This window comes from Octopus sinensis, linkage group LG4, assembly GCF_006345805.1.
Source record: "Octopus sinensis linkage group LG4, ASM634580v1, whole genome shotgun sequence".
Taxonomy (NCBI): Eukaryota; Metazoa; Mollusca; class Cephalopoda; order Octopoda; family Octopodidae; genus Octopus; species Octopus sinensis.
The window spans coordinates 123,625,399-123,646,972 of NC_043000.1; the positions used below are offsets into that span (position 1 = coordinate 123,625,399).

Sequence of the window (21,574 nt, forward strand, 5' to 3'; positions counted from 1 at the left end):
CAGAAGACACTTGCCCAAGGTGCCACGCAGTGGGACTGAACCTGGAACCATGTGGTTGGTAAGCAGTATGTATGTAGGTATATATGTACACACACACGGTCATACATATGTATATATAGACAGACAGGCAGATAGATAGATAGATAGATAGATAGATAGATAGATAGATAGATAGATAGATAGATAGATAGATAGATAGATAGATAGATAGATACGCAAATTTGAATATGAGCACAATCAGATTGTTTATGTGACTAATCACTACGTTATAGCGTAGAGTATTATTGCTTAATGGGGAAATAAAATTCATCAACGATATTCTCTGCTATTAGATGTAGCAATTACTTATAATGTGTTCGTTGTTGTTTGTCGGATACTATTGTCTAGTGGACTTTTATCACAACGTTAACTATCAATCACGCACCGGTGGAACTACAGTCGGTTTTCTTATTAACTCATTCACAAAGATTCAATTAAAATTATGTCAGATTTACAAGCAAAATACCAGCGGCTTGCGTCCGAGTATTCTAAGGTAAATAATGATTTAATAATACCCAGTAGTTGTTCAGTGCATGATCTGTGTTTGCTTTTGTCGAAGCTACAAGCTGCGGAACATATGACAAAACAACTCTCAACAGTTAATAACAAAATCTTGATATGACCAACTGTTCATCTCGTGTCCGCCCTCTTCTCTGATACCTAATATCAACAACGTTCTTTTTTCTATATACTCTCAGCACTTACTCTGACCTCATATTTGTAAATACCTCTACAGATACTCATATACTTACATATATGTATATATACATATATATGTGTGTGTATATATATATGCATATATGAGTGTATATATTTATATATATACTTTTCTTATTCAACCTGCATGTTTGTGTGTGTATGTGATATATATATATATGTGTGTGTGTGTGTATGTGATATATATATGTGTATTGGGGGGTGTTCCAGGATATAGTTTTTGTTCTTTATTTTTCTCTTATTTATATTAAGAAATTTCCAAAATTAATTCTAGACAAACGTGAGCTCAGAATTGATTTGAATGCGTACAATTGTTTGTAATTTAAAATAATGTATTTTTGTAATTGCATTTCGCACTAATTTTCAACGATCGATTTTGTATGATAGCTTTCTCTTTTATTCACTTAGAGACCTTCAGTCATACCTGAAAAGAACTTTGATGTTCTGTTATCAGTTTAACAATTGACATAGGTGGACGGCGTACTTACAATGTTTACATATGCCTTACTACATATCTCTGAATTAATAGTAAAAAGAAAAAGGATTTATAATTCTCACATTCTAAACCTTATTATTTCTAACGTTTTTGTGTGATTCCTCTATAACCTAAAATTAAATATAAGCCGGATTTAATTATTACTTTTGTTTAGATCTTTTGATATTTCATCCCAGGAGTACCGTTGTATATTATGTTGGTAGAGTCGGTAAAGCGTCGGACGAAATGCCTTGCGGTGTTCAGTTACGTCCCTTTACGTTCTCAGTTCGAATCCCGTCCAAGTATAGGTCGATAACGTAAATACTAATCAATTAATTGATATAATTAACTATTTCCTACCTAAAGTGAGTAACCTTCTACATATGTTTAGGAAATGTTATTTGAATTTGTATTCAATAACAAAACAATAAACATCATCTTTTGTAAAAGGCTAAAATATATTTCAGCAGAGTAAAAATTTTCGATCACTTTTCAAGATTTAGTTCCTTTTTCTTTTGCTACAGTAAAAAATCTCGGCATATTTTCATACATGAAAAATATATTAAAAGGAATGCAGTGCCTGTGTTTTGAACCTCGTCGTGTTATATATTAAAAGAGATGGGAGGATTGTTTGTGTTATGGATCTTAGCAATTTTTCAAATGTAAAATCACTATATTTTTTAAAATTCTGTTTTTATATATATATATATATATATATATATATATATATATATATATATATATATATCTAAGCATATAATTATAAATATGTAATTATAATTAAGGACACTGGTTGGACAATGCCAATATGCTAGAAGTAGATGTCAAATGTCTACAAATCACTCTAAATTTACATTATTTACATTCAACGAATATTTGTGCTCATCTTGTTTGTTGTTAACACAACGTTTCGGCCAATATACCCTCCAGCTTTCTTCAGGTGTCGTGGGGAAATTTTGAACCTGGGTTATCATTCCTATGGTATTTTTCAATGTTGTTGTTGTTGTTGTTATTATTATTATTATTGTTATTGTTTAGGTGACTGCTTGGAATCGAACTCGGAATCTTGGGGTTAAGAGCATGGGCTACTTACCCCGATTCCCAGCAGTGATCTGAACAATAATAATAATAATAATAACAACATCGGAAAATACCTTAGGAATGTGAACCTAGGTTCGAAATTTCCCCAAGACACCTGATGAAGGCTGGAGTGTATATCAGCCGAAACGTTGTGTCAACAACAAACAAGATGAGGACAAATATCCGTCAAATGTAAATAATGTACATAATTCTTCATCTCTTAAAGATAGAACTGTACCACTCTAAATTTGTTCTCCTTTATTGCACAAGGCTGAATGCAAGGAAATGGACAAGAAGATTTATAAAATTTCGGATGTTTTATCTTTTGTTTCAGTCCTTAGACTGTGGCCATGCTGGGGCATTGCCTTGAAGAACTTTTAGTCCAATGAATTGATCCTAGTACTTATTTCTTTTGTTAAGCCTGGTACTTACTCTCTTGCTCTCTATTGCTGTACTGCTAGGTTAAGAGATGATAACACACCAATGCCAGTTGTCAAGCAGTGGGTAGAGGACAAACACAGACACAAAGACACACATACATATACATGATGGGCTTCTTTCAGTTTCCATCTACCAAATCCACTCACAAGGCATTGGCTGGAAGACACTTGCCCAAGGTGTCAAGCAGTGGGACTGTACCTGGAACCACGTGGTTGGGAAGCAAGCTTCTTACCACTTAGCCACACCTGTGCCACACTGCACATATATAACCGTGATCACCGTGACCGACCAGGCTATCAGATGTTGCTACACCTCGCTGGTCACAATGTGCTTCGCATTGTTTTAGCCTTCAATGACGCCACCCCACTGGCTAAGCGAGCAGGCCAACAGACGAAAGAGTGAGAGAAAGTTGTGGCGAAAGAGTACAGCAGGGATCACCACCACCCCCTGCCGGACCCTCGTGGAGCTCTAGGTGTTTTCGCTCAATAAACACTCACAACGCCCAGTCTAGGAATCGAAACCGCGATCCTGCAACCGTGAATCCGCTGCCCTTACCACTGGGCCATTGCACCTCCACACATTATATAGATTCCTGTATATATATTTATGTATGTAGTTGAATAGATTTCTTTTTTACAGGCAGTATTAGTAGAGCATTGGGGAAAAAAAATGCCCTGTACTGTTTCTTCTGACTCTTTACATTCTGGCTTCAAATCCTTTCATGGTCATCTTTGTTTTTCATCCCTCAAGGGTTGTGGAAGCAATGTAATCAGCTAATTCCCCCTCCCCTCAAAATTACTAGCTTCGCATCTAAATCAGAAACGATTACAAAGGTATATACACAAGTTGAGAGATATTGAGATAATGAATCAAAATGGTAAATATCAGTCCATGGACTTAGCTGGAGTGTGTGCCATCCAGAGTAGCCCTCAAGTTTGCACCCCCACCCTCTCCCCAGTGTCCCAAACCTATAACAGTTTATATAGCAGACCCAAATTTACTTCCTCCATAAAAGCACCACTCAGGGTTGACCACCTTTTCCCCCACCCCCACACCACTGATATCTGTGTCCTTTGTTATTTAGAGATCATTGTAATTATTCTCCAGTTACATTATGTTAGTTGTTTCTTAATGTTAATACTTAAAGGCAATTACAAGAAAAAAGGAATCTCGTTATAATAATCACATCACTTTCTGAAGGAAATTGAATAAATTAACCAGACAGGGGTTAGCTTCTTATCCAAGGAGAAGACTGTTTCACTTCTTTGAGAAAAAGCAGTTCTATAAGTCTTATTCACAAAGAAAGCAGGATAACAGGACTAGGTTTATCGTTATCTTTTACTTGTTTCACTTAATGGACTGTAGCCATGCTGGGGCATCACCTTTATGGCTTAGTTGAACAAATTACCCCCAGTACTATTTGTAAGTCTGATACTTATTCTATCAGTCTCTTTTTGCCAAACTGTTACGTTACAGGGACATAAACAAACTAACACCCGGTCTCAAGCAATAGTAGTGAGACAAACAGAAAGACACACACACATGTATATGTAAAAAGCTTCCACACAGTTTCCATCTATCACATTGATTCACAAGGCATTGGTTGAGCCTGGGGCTATAGTAGAAGACGCTTGCCTAAGATGCTGCTAAGTGAGACTGAACCCAAACCATTTTCCATGTTTACTTTTGTGGTCTATATTCTCTTCCTACTGCTAATCTCTTAATTAAAAAAGGAAAATGAAGTCTGTTCTTTTTGTTCAGTCATTTAAACTGAAATGAGAGTAATTAGATGTCTTAGTCAGGACATGCCTAAAGATTAGTTAATTATTGACATTTAATTTGAACTGCCAGTGGTTAAACAGAACAGAGAGACATTACTGCCCCTCTGGAGTGAAATGATTATAAAGTGTTTGCAATGGTCTTGGATTCAGTCCCACTGCATGGCACCTTTGACAAGTGCTTTCTACTATGGTCTCTGGTTGACTAATGCTTCATGAGTAGATTTAGAAGATGGAAACTATGTGGAAGCCCATTGTGTTTCTGTATATATATATATATATATTATGTATATATATATGTATTATGCATTTATATATATATATCATCATCATCATCGTTTAATGTCCATTTTCCATGCTAGCATGGGTTGGACGGTTCGACCGGGGTCTGGTAAGCCGTGGAGGCTGCACCAGGCTCCAGTCTGATTTGGCAGTGTTTCTACAGCTGGATACTCTTCCTAATGCCAACCACTCTGTGAGTGTAGTGGGTGCTTTTTACATGCCACCGGCACAGGGGCCAGAGCAGGCTGGCAAACAGCCACGATAGGTTGGTGCTTATACTTGTCACCGACACGGACGCCAGTCAGGTGTTGTTGTTATATATATATATATAGTATGTATTTCCTGTAGAGCTTCTCTACGTAATGACTTAGGTACAATTATTCTTGAACCTTTTAAAACGAGACCATTGACGATTGATATTTCATCACGAACAGATACGAATGGTTTGATGTTTATTGGTATTTTGTCTTTTGGGGGCCATTCTGTTCTTGTATATGTGACGAGTGTCTGTAGAGACGGGTCGTCTGCAGTGGCTTCTTTATACTCTTTTAATTTAGTGTCGGTTATGGGGTAATTTTTTATTACTGCATGTATGTGCAATTTCATATCTTCGTCTGATACTTCTGGAGTATTTTGCTCAAGGTATGCACGTGATAGGGTATCTGCAACAATTGATTCTTTACCAGGTATGTGGTTTAGGTCAAAATCATATTTTTGTAATATGTCGTTTGTGTTCGACGAATTTATTTTTGAAATTCTCTGAATCAGGTTCAGATCTTTAGCTGTCTTTGCATCTATAACTGCGTGCGAGTTTGTTTTTGCAACAATGAATTTTATTTGCTTTGATAATTCTTTGTATTTAATGACTGCTGTGCATTTTCCTAGCACTTTTATAGCTGTGTTATTATAAGCTGATAATCGAGTTGAAGTTTTTTGCAGTTGTGGTTTTGGAATTATATTTCTATATTCTCTGAATGGCAGTACGGTTACGTCTGCTCCTGTATCTATTTTGAATGTTACATTCGAGTTGTTCACTCTTAGTTCGACCGTCCAAATGTCTTTTGGAGTCTTGAACTTTTCGATTTTGTGCACGCGGGAATTATTTGCAGTGATCATTTCGAGTGCATGTGTATCGTCATCTGATTCATCGTCGGTATGTATCTCTACTTTATGTACAAATTTTCTTGATTTGCACATTTTTGCATAGTGTCCTTGTTTCTTGCATTTTTCACATGTCTTGTGAAATGCTGGGCATTTATTTCTTTTGTGATTATAACCACAATAGTGACAGTTAGTGACGTAGTGTTGACTTGGCGCTTGAAACTTCGCGGGCTTTCTGTCACTTCTGCCTTGTTCATTTTGATGTCTGGATTGCATATGGCGGGTTATTTGGGTTTTGGCGCCTTTTCTGTCGTGTTGACTATATACCCTCGAGATTTCGTTATCTCTTGTTTCGGATGTGGCATTTAGCATCCTTGATTGGAGTCGTGTTTGCTCTGCACTCTGACCTGCTTGAATTGTTTTTTGTAGGTCTAAATTTGGTTCTCTCAATAATCTTTCTCTTAATCTCATGTCTCTGATTCCACATATCAGAATATCTTTGGTGAGACTGTCTGTGAGGTTGCCGAATTCGTACTGTTGTGCCTTTTGGCGCAACTCTACTACGTACTCATCGAATTTTTGATGTTCCGCTTGTCCACATGTGAAGAATTTGTGTCTTAGGAAAGTTATGTTTTTCCTGGGTTCACAATATGCATCGAATTTTTCATTACTGTCTGAAGGTTCATTTCTTCGTCGGGTGAATCGAAATCCAGTGTGGAATGGATATCTCGGCCTTTAGAACCGATGCAAGTTAAAAACATTGAAGTTTTTACTTTGTCTGGCTTCATGTCACTTTCTGTTGCTATCAAAAAGAGATTGAATTCTTTTTTCCACTTTTTCCATGCTGCGGCTAGATTTTCCTGGTTAAAGTCTAGGTCTTTTGGATGCGGTAAATTTTCCATTTCGTCTTTGAAGTATGATTTCAACTTCTTTTTTCCTTTGGTTTCTGTATTTTGGGTTCTTTTAGTATTCTGACACCATGTTGTTGTTATATATATATATAGTATTGAGTATTAAAGGAAGTAGTGAGTACTTAGTATGAAAGATTAAGAAAATGAGAGAGACTGAAACGTGTTAACGATACAAGATACTTTATTCGACTGCCGTTGTTGTACAAGTTAATTGTTTTGGCGGGAAACAAAGTGAAAATCCTTTTATCAAGGGAGACAATGGGTGACGTTGATTGTTCATGTTTGTTGTGATGATTATATAACATCAGGCAGTGCTGGCATCTGCCACATTCGGATGGTGCTTTTTACGTGGCACCGGCACGGGTGTCTTGACTACAATTTCCATTGATTTTTATTTTGATGTTGACGTACTTGACTCATTAGGTCTCATATATATACATACACAATCATACATACACATATATATATGATGATTGTATGTACGTATGTGTGTCTGTGGTCTTTGTGTTGGTTTATGTCCCAGTTCTGCAAAAGAGACTGAGAGAGTAAATAATAGATGTAAAAAATGATTACTAGGGTAATTTGTTTCACTAAACCCTTCAAGGCAGTGCCCCAGCATGGCTACAAACCAGTGACTGAAACAAGTAAAATATTCTTGTTTTAACACCAGGTCAGTCCTGAATAGGCAGATCTGTTCACAACTGGATGGCTACAGTATGGTTAAACACAGTATATCCATCTGCGTCATGAAATTAAATTGAATGGTTATAGTTTCAATGCTTTCCATCTTATGATCAAAGGCATTGCAACTGTCATCACTTAATTTTATTTTGGTATTTCTTTTACATATGAATTAAATTTTAAATCAAGTCCTTTTTTTTTAAGATGGCTGGGTGTAAGTTGAGAGATTTGGCTACTATTTCTAGCAAGTCGAGTGACCATACTCTTTTACTTGTTTCAGTCATTTGACTGTGGCCATGCTGGAGCATCATCTTTAGTCAAACTAATCAACCCCAGGACTTATTCTTTGTAAGTCTAGTACTTATTCTATTGGTCCCTTTTGCCGAACCGCTAAGTTATGGGGACATAAACACACCAGCATCGGCTGTCAAGCGATGTTGGGGAACAAACACAGACACAAACATATACACACACATACATATATATACATATATACGACGGGCTTCTTTCAGTTTCCGTCTACCAAATCCATTCACAAGGCTTTAGTTGGCCCGAGGCTTGCCCAAGGTGCCACGCAATGGGACTGAACCTAGAACCATGTGGTTGGTAAGCAAGCTACTTACCACTCAGCCACTCCTATGCCTGTAGAGATTTCCTACCTAACTTATTTTCCTCAAGCCCTAGGACTCTTAAGGCCAGTTACCCAGTTTCCATAGCATATAAATGATCAAGATTGCAACATCCTCACTGAAGGGGATGTTGGTCCATCACAAGGTCCAAGACCAGCAATTTTGAGGGTATGGGGCTCGATTACATTGATCCCAATACTTAACTAGTATTTTATCAATCCTGAAGGGATGAAAGGCAAAGTTGACCTCAGTGAGATTTGAACTCAAGATATGAAGAGTCAAAAGAAATGATACTTCTAAACATTTTGTCCAACAGTCTAATGATACTGCCAGCTTGCTGCCTTCTCTATCTGACTTAATATGATTCTCATAGTTTCTGAAGTTGGAGTGACAGGAAATCAATATGGTTGTATTGTAGGATAATTTGTCTGTAATAATTAATGAGAAAGCCACTATTGTGGACATTTTAGTTTACTTATATCACTGTCGTGCTATCACTTCACATGCTAGAAATAGCAGCCAAACCTATTTCAGATCACAATCTTCTGTCTTAAAAAAACAAGACGTGCTTTGATGGATGTAATCCTACAAGTACTAAGTCTGAATAATGGCCAGGATGGTCACTTTTGGAACTCCTATGATCTGGCTGATTCAAGGTTAAACAGCAACACTGGCTTATTGTTTCTGTTGTATCTTTGGTAAGGAAGAAATGCTCGATCAAGAATGCAGCAATATATAATATACTACATTTAACTGGACAAGGATTCTGGATTATTTTTCCATTTATTTTACCTAATTTTTGAGAGCGGTCAGGTTCATTTTCAGTATTCTTGTTTGTGAGAAGAGTCGAGTTTCTTTCAGATATTCTCATTTTAAAAATCATCTCCAGCTAATCGTTGAGAGGATGTCAGTGTTGCCTTGGCAGAGGTTTGTGCTCTCTGAGTGCTCTTGTTTATAATTTTTCTCTTTTGAAATCTGGTATTTATTCTATCACTTTTGCTGAACAGTTAAGCTATTGGAACATAAACAAACCAACATCAGTTGTCAAGCGGTGGTGGGAACAAACATAAGCACAAAGACATACACTTGCATACTTATTTACATACATAAACACACACATGCACAAATATATCCTACTGTGCGTCCAAAAATAATTGACAGATATTCCCTCGTTAACATACCACAATCACTGACTCATAGACTTGTGTTGCTTTCCTCCCTTCCTATTCCCCACCCTGCCACCTCTCTCTTCTGTTATTACAATACAACGACATATGCTCCTCTCTACTATTCACCCTCAAATCAAAATTCTTTGGTTAATCCTTTTTCACTCAGAACTGCCACCCTCTGAAAAATTCCCCCTGCCACATGTTTTACAGGCACCAATGTACACGAGTTCAAACCTTAACATCAATTTCATTGCTGTCGTCGGCCTGCAAAGGAGAGCAGATGCAATAGATGTCACACCTCCTTCTTCAACCAAGCAATAATAAAAGAAATATGTTTCTTCTTTTCTTTCTAGTGTTACAAGCCTTGCTCCTATCATTATCTGTTTTTAAAAAGCTATTTACATTTTTAATATTATATTTATAACTATAATGATTGGTGTCAAGTAATAATAAAGTCCTTTGTAGGTTGAGTTGTGACCCAGTTTTGATTTCACATTGAATCTATCTCGTTTCACATACATTGTCTTTTATCTAGTACTCATTTTAGTCATTGAACTGTGGCCATGCTGGAGTAGTACCTGGAAGGGCTAAGTCAAACATATCACTTCTGTATTTAATTTAAGTCTCATACTTATTCTGTCAGTCTCTTTAACACCAGTCGTCCATCATTGGTGGGGGTCAGACAAACACAAAGACGCTAACACTGGGCTTCCATACAGCTCATCATCATCATCATCGTTTACCGTCCGTTTTCCATGCTGGCATGGGCTGGACAGTTTGACTGGAGAATGGCAAGCCAGGAGGCTGCACCAGGCTCCAATTTGATCTGGCAATGTTTCTACAGCTGGATGCCCTTCCTAATGCCAACCACCCTGAGAGTGTAGTGGGTGCTTTTTACATGCCACTGGCATGAGGGCCAGTCAGGTGGCACTGGCATTGGCTATGTTCAGATGGTGCTTTTTATGTGCCACCGACACAGAGAGTCAGTCAAGTGGCACTGGCAATGACCCACGCATGAATGGTCTTATTGCGTGCCACCAGCATCACTCACAAGGCATTAGTCCACCCAGGGCTATAGTAAAAGATAATTGCCCAAAAGTACATACAGTGGGACTGAACCTGAAACTATAGGGTTGCAAAGCAAGCTTCTTGGATACACAGCTGATCAGTAATGCTTTTTATATTCAAGTAGCAACTCACTGCTTCATCTTCCCTATAAATCTGAGGTATTGTGCTTATTCAAAAGAATTCATTGTCATATTTATATCATCATCATCGTTTAATGTCTGCTTTCCATGCTGGCATGGGTTGGATGATTTGACTGGGAACTGGTGAACCAGTAGGCTGCACCAGGCTCCAATTTGATCTGGCAAGGTTTCAACGGCTGGATGCCTTTCCTAACGCTGACCACTCTAAGGGTGTAGTGGGTGCTTTTTACATGCCACCAGCACAGGAGCTAGTCAGGCGGCACTGGCATCGACTATGTTCGGATGGTGCTTTCTATATGTCACCAGCATCAGAGCCAGTCAGGAGGCACTTACATCAACTATATTTGGATGGTGCTTTTTACATGCCACCAGCACAGGAGCTAGTCAGGCGGCACTGGCATCGTCTACGTTCGGACGGTGCTTTTTGCATGTCACCAGCATCAGAGCCAGTCAGGAGGCACTGGCATCAATCATATTTGGATGGTGCTTTTTATGTGTCACTAGCAACAGAGCCAGTTGGGAGGCACTGGCATCAACCACGTTCGGATGGTGCTTTTTACGTGTCACCAGCACCAAAGCTATTCGGAAGGCACTGGCATCGACCACATTCAGATGGTGCTTTTAACATGCCACTGCCATGGGGAACTTTTCAGGCTGCACTGGCATTGACTCATGCTTGATCAATTTCATTTTATATTTTTAAAGGATTCACAATTTACTTCATTGTCAGACTCCTTCAAATTATAGACACACAAAAATGGACATAAAAAGGATAATTGTTCACTTAGAAGTACCTAGTGGGGGTTTTTTTTCTACCTTCTGTGTATTTTGAAAGTTTTATACAAGAAATTCTGCCAGAGTAATTAGACATGATATTATTCTCATTCAGCCCTGTATATCAATAAGTGATATACTACCCCCAGTTAGGGTAGCTAATGTTCTCTAGTTCTATCATTTGTTGATACATTTTTATCTATCATTGTAGATATGATATTAGTTCTCCAGATATACAGATACAGCACTGACTTTCTGGACACTGACGGTCACAAACTCTTATAATCCTCTCTAATTTATGAGCAGGAGCAATCTTCCCAGTTAACCTTCCTTTGATATTGTTGCACCACTTATGTGGCCATAGCTTACACTGGGTACATCTTATAGAATTTCTACCTACACTTTTTCTACAAATCAAGCAGGGCCTTCTACCTGGAGGGTTTTGTGATTTGTCCGCCTTCCTACTTACTAGGACTTTGGTTTTTGCTTGATTAACTCTAAGGCCCTTTGATTCTAGACCTTGCTTCCACACTTGAAACTTCATCTCTATTTCTAGTAGTGACTCAGCTATTAGAGCAAGGTCATCAGCATTGAGGAGTTCCCAGGGAAGCATGTCTTGAATCAGTATGCCAATAATAAACACACATACACTGGTTCTGCTTCACTTCTTTATTTTTATTTAAATTGATTAATCATTCAACCAATTATTTAATTGATTGTTTGGTCAATTAATCAATTGTCTAGGTTTGCCAAAGTCCTTCTGTTGCCGTTCACGACTTCATCAATGACATGTTCTCTCTACTAGGTCTTGCTGTAGAATACTTTTGGAGTATTTTATATTTCAGCATGTCATAAGGTTCGATAACAAATACTTCTGTCAGACCCTCAAAACTAAATATGTTTCCAGCATATAAATATATTATAAATGTTAAATATGTTATCACATATATTGATTTAATTATTTGTTTTATGATGTTTTGAGTAATTTAAACATGTGTATAAACTATGTGTTTTGTGATAGCATGTATTACATACCAAATTTATTGAATCTCTATCTTCCAGTTAAAAGCACAAGTTCCAGTTCTGAAGAAGGCTGTGGTTGATGAACAAGCACTTCAAGAGAAGTTGAAGGTAAATTTTGTTTTTTAAAATATTGACTATTTAAATATATATATATCATCATCATCATCATCATTTAGCATCCGTTTTCCATGCTAGCATGGGTTGGACGGTTCAACTGGGGTCTGTGAAGCCGGAAGGCTTCATCACGCCCAGTCAGATCTGGCAGTGTTTCTACGGCTGGATGCCCTTCCTAACGCCAACCACTCCGTGAGTGTAGTGGGTGCTTTTTACGTGCCACCCACACAGGTGCCAGACAGAGCTGGCAAACGGCCACGAACGGATGGTGCTTTTACGTGCCACCGGCACGGGGCCAGGCGGGGCTGGCAACGGACACAAGCGGATGGTGCTTTTACATGCCACCGGCACGGGGGCCAGGCGAGGCTGGCAACGGACATGAGCGGATGGTGCTTTTACGTGCCACCGGCACGGGCGCCAGGCGAGGCTGGCAACGGACATGAACGGATGGTGCTTTTACATGCCACCGGCACGGGGGCCAGGCGAGGCTGGCAACGGACACGAACAGATGGTGCTTTTACGTGCCACCGGCACGGACGCCAGACAGGGCGGTGCCGGCAACGACCACGATCGGATGGTTTGCTTAACCCCAGCTGCAATTTCCACTGATGTTGATCGACCTCAATTTTAGTTCTGCTTATATATATATATCATCATCATCATATTTATTTTCCTGTCCATTTTTCCATGCTTGTATGGACCAGATGGAATATGTCAAGGTAGATTTTCTGTTACGAGATGGCCTTCTTGTTACCAAACTTCACCCATTTCCAAATATCACGTGATATCAAGTCAAGAACACACACATGTGTTCACACACACTCACACACACACGCATACATTCGACAGGTTTTTTTCAATTTCCACTCATAAGACTTTGGTCGGTCCAGGGCTAGAGCAGAAGACACTTTCCAAAGATGCTGTGTAACCACACACCCGTGCCTGCATCTAATGTGTATAGTTATATATATATATATATATATATAGACAAAGAGAGGGAGAAAGAGCAGTTAAAGACAAACTCCAACATGTTGAATGGCTGTTTGTTTTTAAAATAAAAATAAAATAAAAACAGACTTTTCTCTTTGGTACAAAAATGATGAAATCTATTTTATTAGTTACTGTGGCCAATACAAAACTAGTCTCATGATTAATGTACAAACTAAATAAATCAATTTTTAAATAGGTTAACTTAATTTAGAAGCACATTTTCGATCTTCAGTTGTATATACCATATTTTAAGAAAAAATATAATAACTATAGAATATATTTACCTTCATCTATCCACATCAATTTGTAACCCAAGGTATTCAGCATATTGAAAAAGATAGGAGAAGGAGAAGAAACACTTCTTCATCCACATTCAAACATACCTTCTAATCAGTCGCTAGGTCGATAGTGGCTCAGCGACAGCTTAGAAAGCATGTTTGAATGTTGATGAAGAAGTTCTTTCTTTTATTCTTTTACTTGTTTCAGTCATTTGACTGGGGCCATGCTGGAGCACCACCTTTAGTCGAGCAAATCAACCCCTGGACTTATTCTTTGTAAGCCTAGTACTTATTCTATCAGTCTCTTTAGCCAAACCGCTAAGTTACGGGGACGTAAGCACACCACCATCGGTTGTCAAGCGATGTTGGGGGACAAACACAGACACACAAACATATACACACACATACATATATATATATACGACAGGCTTCTTTCAGTTTCCATCGACCAAATCCACTCACAAGGCTTTGGTCTGCCCGAGTCTATAGTAGAAGACACTTGCCCAAGGTGCCATGCAGTGGGAATGAACCCAGAACCATGTGGTTGGTAAGCAAGCTACTTACCACATAGCCTTCTCCCTCTCATCTTTTTCAGTATATATATATATATATATATATATATATACACACATACACACACACACATACATACGTGTGTGTGCGCGTGTGTGTGAAACAAAGTAAGTACTGCAAGAAGCATCCATCAACCTAGGCGAAGGTGTTTTAAGCCCACCACTAAAAGTTAACATACATGCACACAGGATATTAGAGCTTGCCACCTCAGTTTTCAACAGCTGATCAATCTACCTAATCAATGTAACTTTCTCATTAAGTCATGAGGTATTAATTAAACATAGCCTGAACAGATTAAATTAATTAGATCTATTGAGATTGATTTTAGAAAAAATACATTTTTTCTTTTGTTTCTTCCAAAAATTTATCTCTCTCTTCTCTTTTCATTGCCTTAATGGCTTTCATAGCTTTTCTTTGTTTTTATTTCGATTTGTATTATTACTAAGCACATTACAGAGCAGTAATCCCTTGACTATCGTGGGTGTTATGTTCCAAAACCTCCCACCGAAATAATTCAAATCTAAAAAAATATAAATACCTATCGGCCACAGAAACCCATGATATACTGAGGAGTCCACAATATACTGAGGAGTCTACAATATACTGAGGAGTCCACAATATACTGAGGAGTCCACAATATACCGAGGAGTCCACAATATACTGAGGAGTCCACAATATACTGAGGAGTCCACAATATACTGAGGAGTCTACAATATACTGAGGAGTCCACAATATACTGAGGAGTCTACAATATACTGAGGAGTCCATAATATACTGAGGAGTCCATAATATACTGAGGAGTCCACAATATACTGAGGAGTCCGCAATATATTGAGGAGTCCACAATATACTGAGGAGTCCACAATATACTGAGGAGTCCACAATATACTGAGGAGTCTACAATATACCGAGGAGTCTACAATATACTGAGGAGTCCACAATATACTGAGGAGTCCATAATATACTGAGGAGTCCACAATATACTGAGGAGTCCGCAATATACTGAGGAGTCCACAATATACTGAGGAGTCCACAATATACTGAGGAGTCTACAATATACTGAGGAGTCCATAATATACTGAGGAGTCCATAATATACTGAGGAGTCCACAATATACTGAGGAGTCCATAATATACTGAGGAGTCCACAATATACTGAGGAGTCCACAATATTCTGAGGAGTCCACAATATACTGAGGAGTCTACAATATACTGAGGAGTCCGTGATATAAATTTACATATATTAGCTAAAACTTCGTGATGTACTGAGTGCATAATAGGTGAACCATGATAGGTGAACTGCAATATGCAAAGGATTATTGTTTATTAATAATGGATTAGTTCTGTTAATTAAAACAGCTTGTTATGAAATGTTGATCAAGATTAATGACATCAGTAGCAGTCATACAACCTTATTTACTCTTTGTTCAAGCTAAGTGTCAATGTAAATGTCACTTTCACCTGCTTCTTCCACCTTCTCATCACCATCCTCCTCTTTCTTCATCTTCATTCGTTGTTTTTAATTAGCCTCAGATCAACCTTCAGCAACCTGAGCTATGAGCAAAGGCATTCCAGATGTGACCATCTTGTCTCTTCGTTTTTGTTTATTTTTAATTTTTTTGCAGGACAAGATTATCTAACATGTCCTCCCTCTCCTTTTTTAAGATGGTTCAGTTTGGTATAGGTGAAGGCACATGGCCTAATGGTTAGGGTGTTGTACTCACAATCACAAGATCATGGTTTCAATTCCCAGAGAAGGCAGTGTGTTGTGTTCTTGAGCAAAACACTTCATTTCATGTTGCTCCAGTCCACTCCACAGTAAATGAGTAATCCTGTAATGGACTGGTGACCCCTTCAAGGGTATGTTGTGATCCCAGTCGCTTATACACCATAGAAACTTAGCAACTGGTCCAATGAGTCCTAGGATTTGAGACAGTAATCTCCAGGGATTGGTGATGATGATGTGATATTGAGACAATTTGGCTGGTATTTCTAGCAGGCCTCCTTGTTGGCTAGGTAAGTCAACTTTTGCTATTGCTGCAGCTGCTGCTGTTGCTACCTGCACATTCTACCAGTGAATTCAATCTTACATATATACCCTGGGACTTGTTGTGGGCTAAGATTAAGGCAATGCTATTTAAATCAACTCTATCCATTTCATTGTGTATTTGGGTGGTATACTGGATCTTTTCGGTTTGAACGGCAGTTGTTTCTAGCGGTGTCATATGAAATTGTCACCCATAATTATGACCCTAGTATCGATCTATTGCATTTTAATCTGTTTTAAGGTTAGGGTTAGGAGTGGGGGGAAGGGTATCTTTTTTTCTTCACAAATGTAAATAAACCCAATCTGTTTCTTAAACGAGGGACATATTCATACGTCACAGAATGTTTTTTTTTACCTCAATGGACATCACTGACTGGTTGAAATTGCAGAAATTGAAGAAAAAACAACAAATATCTTACAAACTATAGAGTTTTCTCAATAAAGTCAAGAGAAAAAGATGTTTTATAAACACATTCTACCAGTATACAAAGTTTTAAATTTTTTAGTTACCTAGAAATTATGTTAAAAACTGCCATTCAAACTGAAAAGATCCGGTATGCCTAATACTATATGCATTCACGCATAGTTGATGGGCTGGATATGGTTCTGATGAAAGAGCAATAACTCTTGAAATATGCATATACACTTGTTATCTGTTTTCTCTGTCTTCAGTCACACTGTTTACATAAACGTACTCATATACAAAATGTAACTTTCAGTGCAGGCTCTAAATTCTATAGAAAATCTGTAGAGAGAAGCTTTAAAATGGGAACATCGCACTGCTAACACAAACACTATTGACTTGTAAACCTTTGATATGCTTAGTAGTATATTATGATTGCGAAAGGAAATACTGTTTCCTTGCTTGCAGTTAATAGTACTATATTTTTTCAATTTACTTAGTTTTGGTCAGCTATTGGTATGTACTAGGTCATTTGAGAATGTTAGCTGAGATACATAGAGCATTATGCTGTCTAAAGGAAACCCAGTATTAATTCACTGAAACTGGATCTAGATACCAGCTCATAAAATTTCATTGAAGTCAATGAGCGAGCTTCTACATGGTCATTCAGAATGCTAGAAATAGAGGTCAAAACTTCCTAAAATCACACTTTGCCATTTTTACAAACAAGGATTCACTGAACAATGTACTTTTACACACACACACATGCACACACACATATATCTTGATCTGGAAGGGTTTCTACAGCTAGATGCCCTTCGTAACGCCATTTATATCTGAAGAGAATATTTATTATGAACTGATAACTTTTTGTTGCAGGTGAACATTAAGGAAAAAGACCAGTCAGTGCGCAAATATGAACAAGAAGTTGATAGTTTAACATTTCGAAATCAACAATTAGCAAAACGGGTCCTCTTTTTACAAGAAGAACTTGAACAAGTGTCTACAACCAAGAAAAAAAATAAGGTAAGTTATTCTTCAACTATTTTATTGTTGCTATATATACTGATATATATTCAAATTACTATCGCCATTTTCATTGTTAAAACCTGAATATACCAGTTCGCTTGTGCATAATAAGGATAATTCTTCATCTCATTGAATGCCAGACCAAAATCCATCAAGCCAATATAGTTTAACACTGTATAATATATATATATATATATATATATATTATGTATGTATGTATTTATATAATCTAATGTATATATACAGTACTTTTAAACATGTATGTGTGTATATATATATATATATATATATATATACATTATACATTATATGGCACGTAAAAAGCATCATCCGATCGTGGCCGTTGCCAGCCTCGCTTGGCCCCCGTGCCGGTGGCACATAAAAAGCACCATCCGATCATGGTCGTTTGCCAGCCTCGGCTGGCACGTAAAAAGCACCCACTACACTCACAGAGTGGTTCGTGTTAGGAAGGGCATCCAGCCGTAGAAACATTGCCAGATCAGACTGGGCCTGGTGCAGCCTTCTGGCTTCCCAGACCCCAGTTGAACCGTCCAACCCATGCTGGCATGAAAAGCGGACGCTAAACGATGATGATGATGATACATACACTACTTTCAAAAATTATTAATTGTTCTTACAGATTTGAAGTTCATTTTCATCTTCATTTTTTTATACTTCCCCATATGTAAAAAGAAACATAATTTCCTATATATAATGTTAATATAGAGTTAATGCTTCTCTTTTGTGTTCTCAACATCAAATCAAAACCAAAATCAATTCGATGACTGGCATCCGTGCTAGCAGGGTGCAAAAAGCACCATACAAGTGTGATTGTTGACAGAGTGGCTAACCGGCTTCCGTGCCAGTAGCACATAAAAGGGCACCATTCGAGTATGATTGTTACCAGCATCGCCTTACTGGCACGTGTGCATATGCTAGTAGGGTGTCAGTCCGAGCATGATCGTTGCCAGAGAAGCCAACTGGCTTCCATACCTGTGGCACGTAAAAGGACTCCATTCGAGTGTGATCGTTACCAACGTCACTTCACTGGCACCTGTGCCAGTGGCACGTGTAAAAAGATTCGAGTGAGGTCGTTGCCAGTACCACCTGACTGGCCTCCGTGCCGGTGGCATGTAAAAAGCACCCACTACACTCTTGGAGTGGTTGGCGTTAGGAAGGGCATCCAGCTGTAGAAACTCTGCCAAATCAAGATTGGAGCCTGGTGCAGCCATCTGGTTCGCCAGCCCTCAGTCAAAATCGTCCAACCCATGCTAGCATGAAAAGCAGACATTAAACGATGATGATGATATATATATATATATATATATATATATATATATATATATATATATATATATTTAGATAGATAGATATAGATATATCACACTTAATGTATATATATATCACTGAGAGGCCAATTACTGCTGTATTCGGCCTGAGGTAACATCTCTTATGGACATGCTCTTTATATATATATATACATATATATATATACATATATATATATATACTCTAGTAACTGGTCTAATGATGGAGTATGTACATTAAGTATGATACTTTGATTGCTATTTTACTTTAATATTACCACAAATGCATATACTTTGTTTGTGTGTGTGTGTTTGTGTGTTGAAATTTCAATGTCTGACTTACTGTTTTGTAGACTAAAGTTGGAGGTGGTGCTGCAGATTTGCCCACACCAAACTCAGAGGTAACATTTTCACATTATCTGGAAAATAGTGTTATTGGTGAAGAATTACAGAGCAAAATTGAAGAGAATGCACGTCTTCATAAGCAGGTTAGTAACGTCTGAAATATTATGCATTCACAACTGCCCTTCAGCTGGTCAGCTCCTGTGAAACTGTCCAACGCATGCCAGAATGTAAAACACCCATTAAATGATGATGTTGATGATGATGATACCTTTACATGCAGATTTACATACTGACACACACACCTGAAAATACCAACTGTAATGCACTAATTCACATACTAAAAACTATATGTGGAGACTAATGTGTGAGTTTCTACATAGTTACTTGATCTGTTAGAAATAAGAGCCAAATCTTCTCCACATTGCATCATGCTCTCTTAAATAAAGAGGAGGACTAAAAATGAACAACATCACTTGTTTTCACTGTGATGCTCATTTACCACCATCATGTGATGTCAAGACAAGGGTACATACAGTCACACACACACACACACATGCATGCACAAACTCATACACACATGCCCACCTCCCACACACACATACGTGCATGCATGCATCCATACATACATATATACATACATAATGCATATGTACATACATACATGCATATGTACAGTGCCACTGGACTGGCTCCTGTGCAGGTGGCACGTAAAAAGCACAATTTGAGCGTGGCTGTTGCCAGTAGTGCCTGACTGGCCCCCGTGCCGGTGGCACGTAAAAGCACCCACTACACTCTCGGAGTGGTTGGCGTTAGGAAGGGCATCCAGCTGTAGAAACTCTGCCAGACCAGACTGGAGCCTGGTGCAGCCATCTGGTTCGCCAGACCTCAGTCAAATCGTCCAACCCATGCTAGCATGGAAAATGGACGTTAAATGACGATGATGACACATACATTCATGCATATGCATGCACACACACACTCACACACACACACTCACACACACACACACACACACACACACACACACACACACACACACATGCATGCATACATACGTACATTCATTCATTCATTCATAATTGTATATAATGTTCTGCAGGTATTTGAAACCCAGCAAGAATATGACAGCCAGCTACACAAATTACAAGAACAACTCTCAAAGTATGAAAAGGAATCTAGCCAACACCATGAAGTTCTGTCTCTCACAGTTCAGAAAGGAAAATCTGAAGTTGAAAAACTACAACAGGATAAAGCGATGATGGAGGTGAGATGATATTTATTATGGCTGTCATCATATTTCTCTTTTTCACTTCTTAATTGTCATTGTTTCAAATTCTTTGCTTTCATGATTGAATAGATTGGATGAGTTTGTAATACTACATCTTTCTTCTAATGATCTCTATGTTTTGCCATTTTTTTTTGTGATACCCCTTGTTTTTATTCAATACATTTATCTTCACTTGTCATGTGGCCGATGCCAGTGTGCTTTGACTGGCTTCCGTGTCGGTGGCATGTAAAAACCACCAACCGTCGTGGCCGTTGCCAGCCTCTCAAGCAGCATCCATACATGGTCGATGCCAGCACCACCTTGACTGGCTTCCATGCCGGTGGCACGTAAAAAGCACCAACCAATCATGTCCATTGCCAGCCTTGCCCGGCACCTGTGCCAGTGGCACGTAAAAAGCACCCACTACACTCACGGAGTGGTTGACGTTAGGAAGGGCATCCAGCTGTAGAAACTCTGCCAGATCAGACTGGAGCCTGGTGCAGCCTCCTGGCTTCCCAGACCATGGTTGAACCATCCAACCCATGCTAGCATGGAAAACGGACGTTAAATGATGACGACGACGACGACGTCGTCGTCGTCGTCAGGTGTTTGGTTTCAAAAAGAGACAGTTTTACATGAACCAGTGATAAATGAGAAATGGCTGAGCACTCCATTGATTATAATGACAAATGTTTCAGTTGATTCCATCAATAGAACAGCATGCTCATGAAATTAATATGCAAGTGGCTGAGCACTCCACAGACACACATACCCTTCAAGTAATTCTCAGGGTGATTCAACCTGACAATCAAATGTGACAAGGCTGGCCCTTCGAACTACAAGTGCAACCCATTTTTGCCAGCTGAGTGGTCTGGAACAATTTGAAATGAAGTGTCTTGCTCAAGAACTCAACT

The 21,574-nt window shown here is 38.5% G+C and overlaps 1 protein-coding gene across 1 annotated transcript in view; it reads left to right on the forward strand.

The window, feature by feature from the left end:
• Positions 1-422: 422 nt before the first annotated feature.
• LOC115210575 (protein phosphatase 1 regulatory subunit 21-like) overlaps positions 423-21,574 on the forward strand; it is a 45,466-nt gene continuing 24,314 nt past the window's right edge. The window contains exons 1-5 of the mRNA XM_036502646.1: positions 423-532; positions 12,348-12,416; positions 17,592-17,738; positions 19,402-19,536; positions 20,493-20,657. Coding sequence (XP_036358539.1) covers positions 482-532; positions 12,348-12,416; positions 17,592-17,738; positions 19,402-19,536; positions 20,493-20,657 — 567 coding nt within the window. The 5' untranslated portion in view covers positions 423-481. The remainder of the gene's footprint in view (positions 533-12,347; positions 12,417-17,591; positions 17,739-19,401; positions 19,537-20,492; positions 20,658-21,574) is intronic.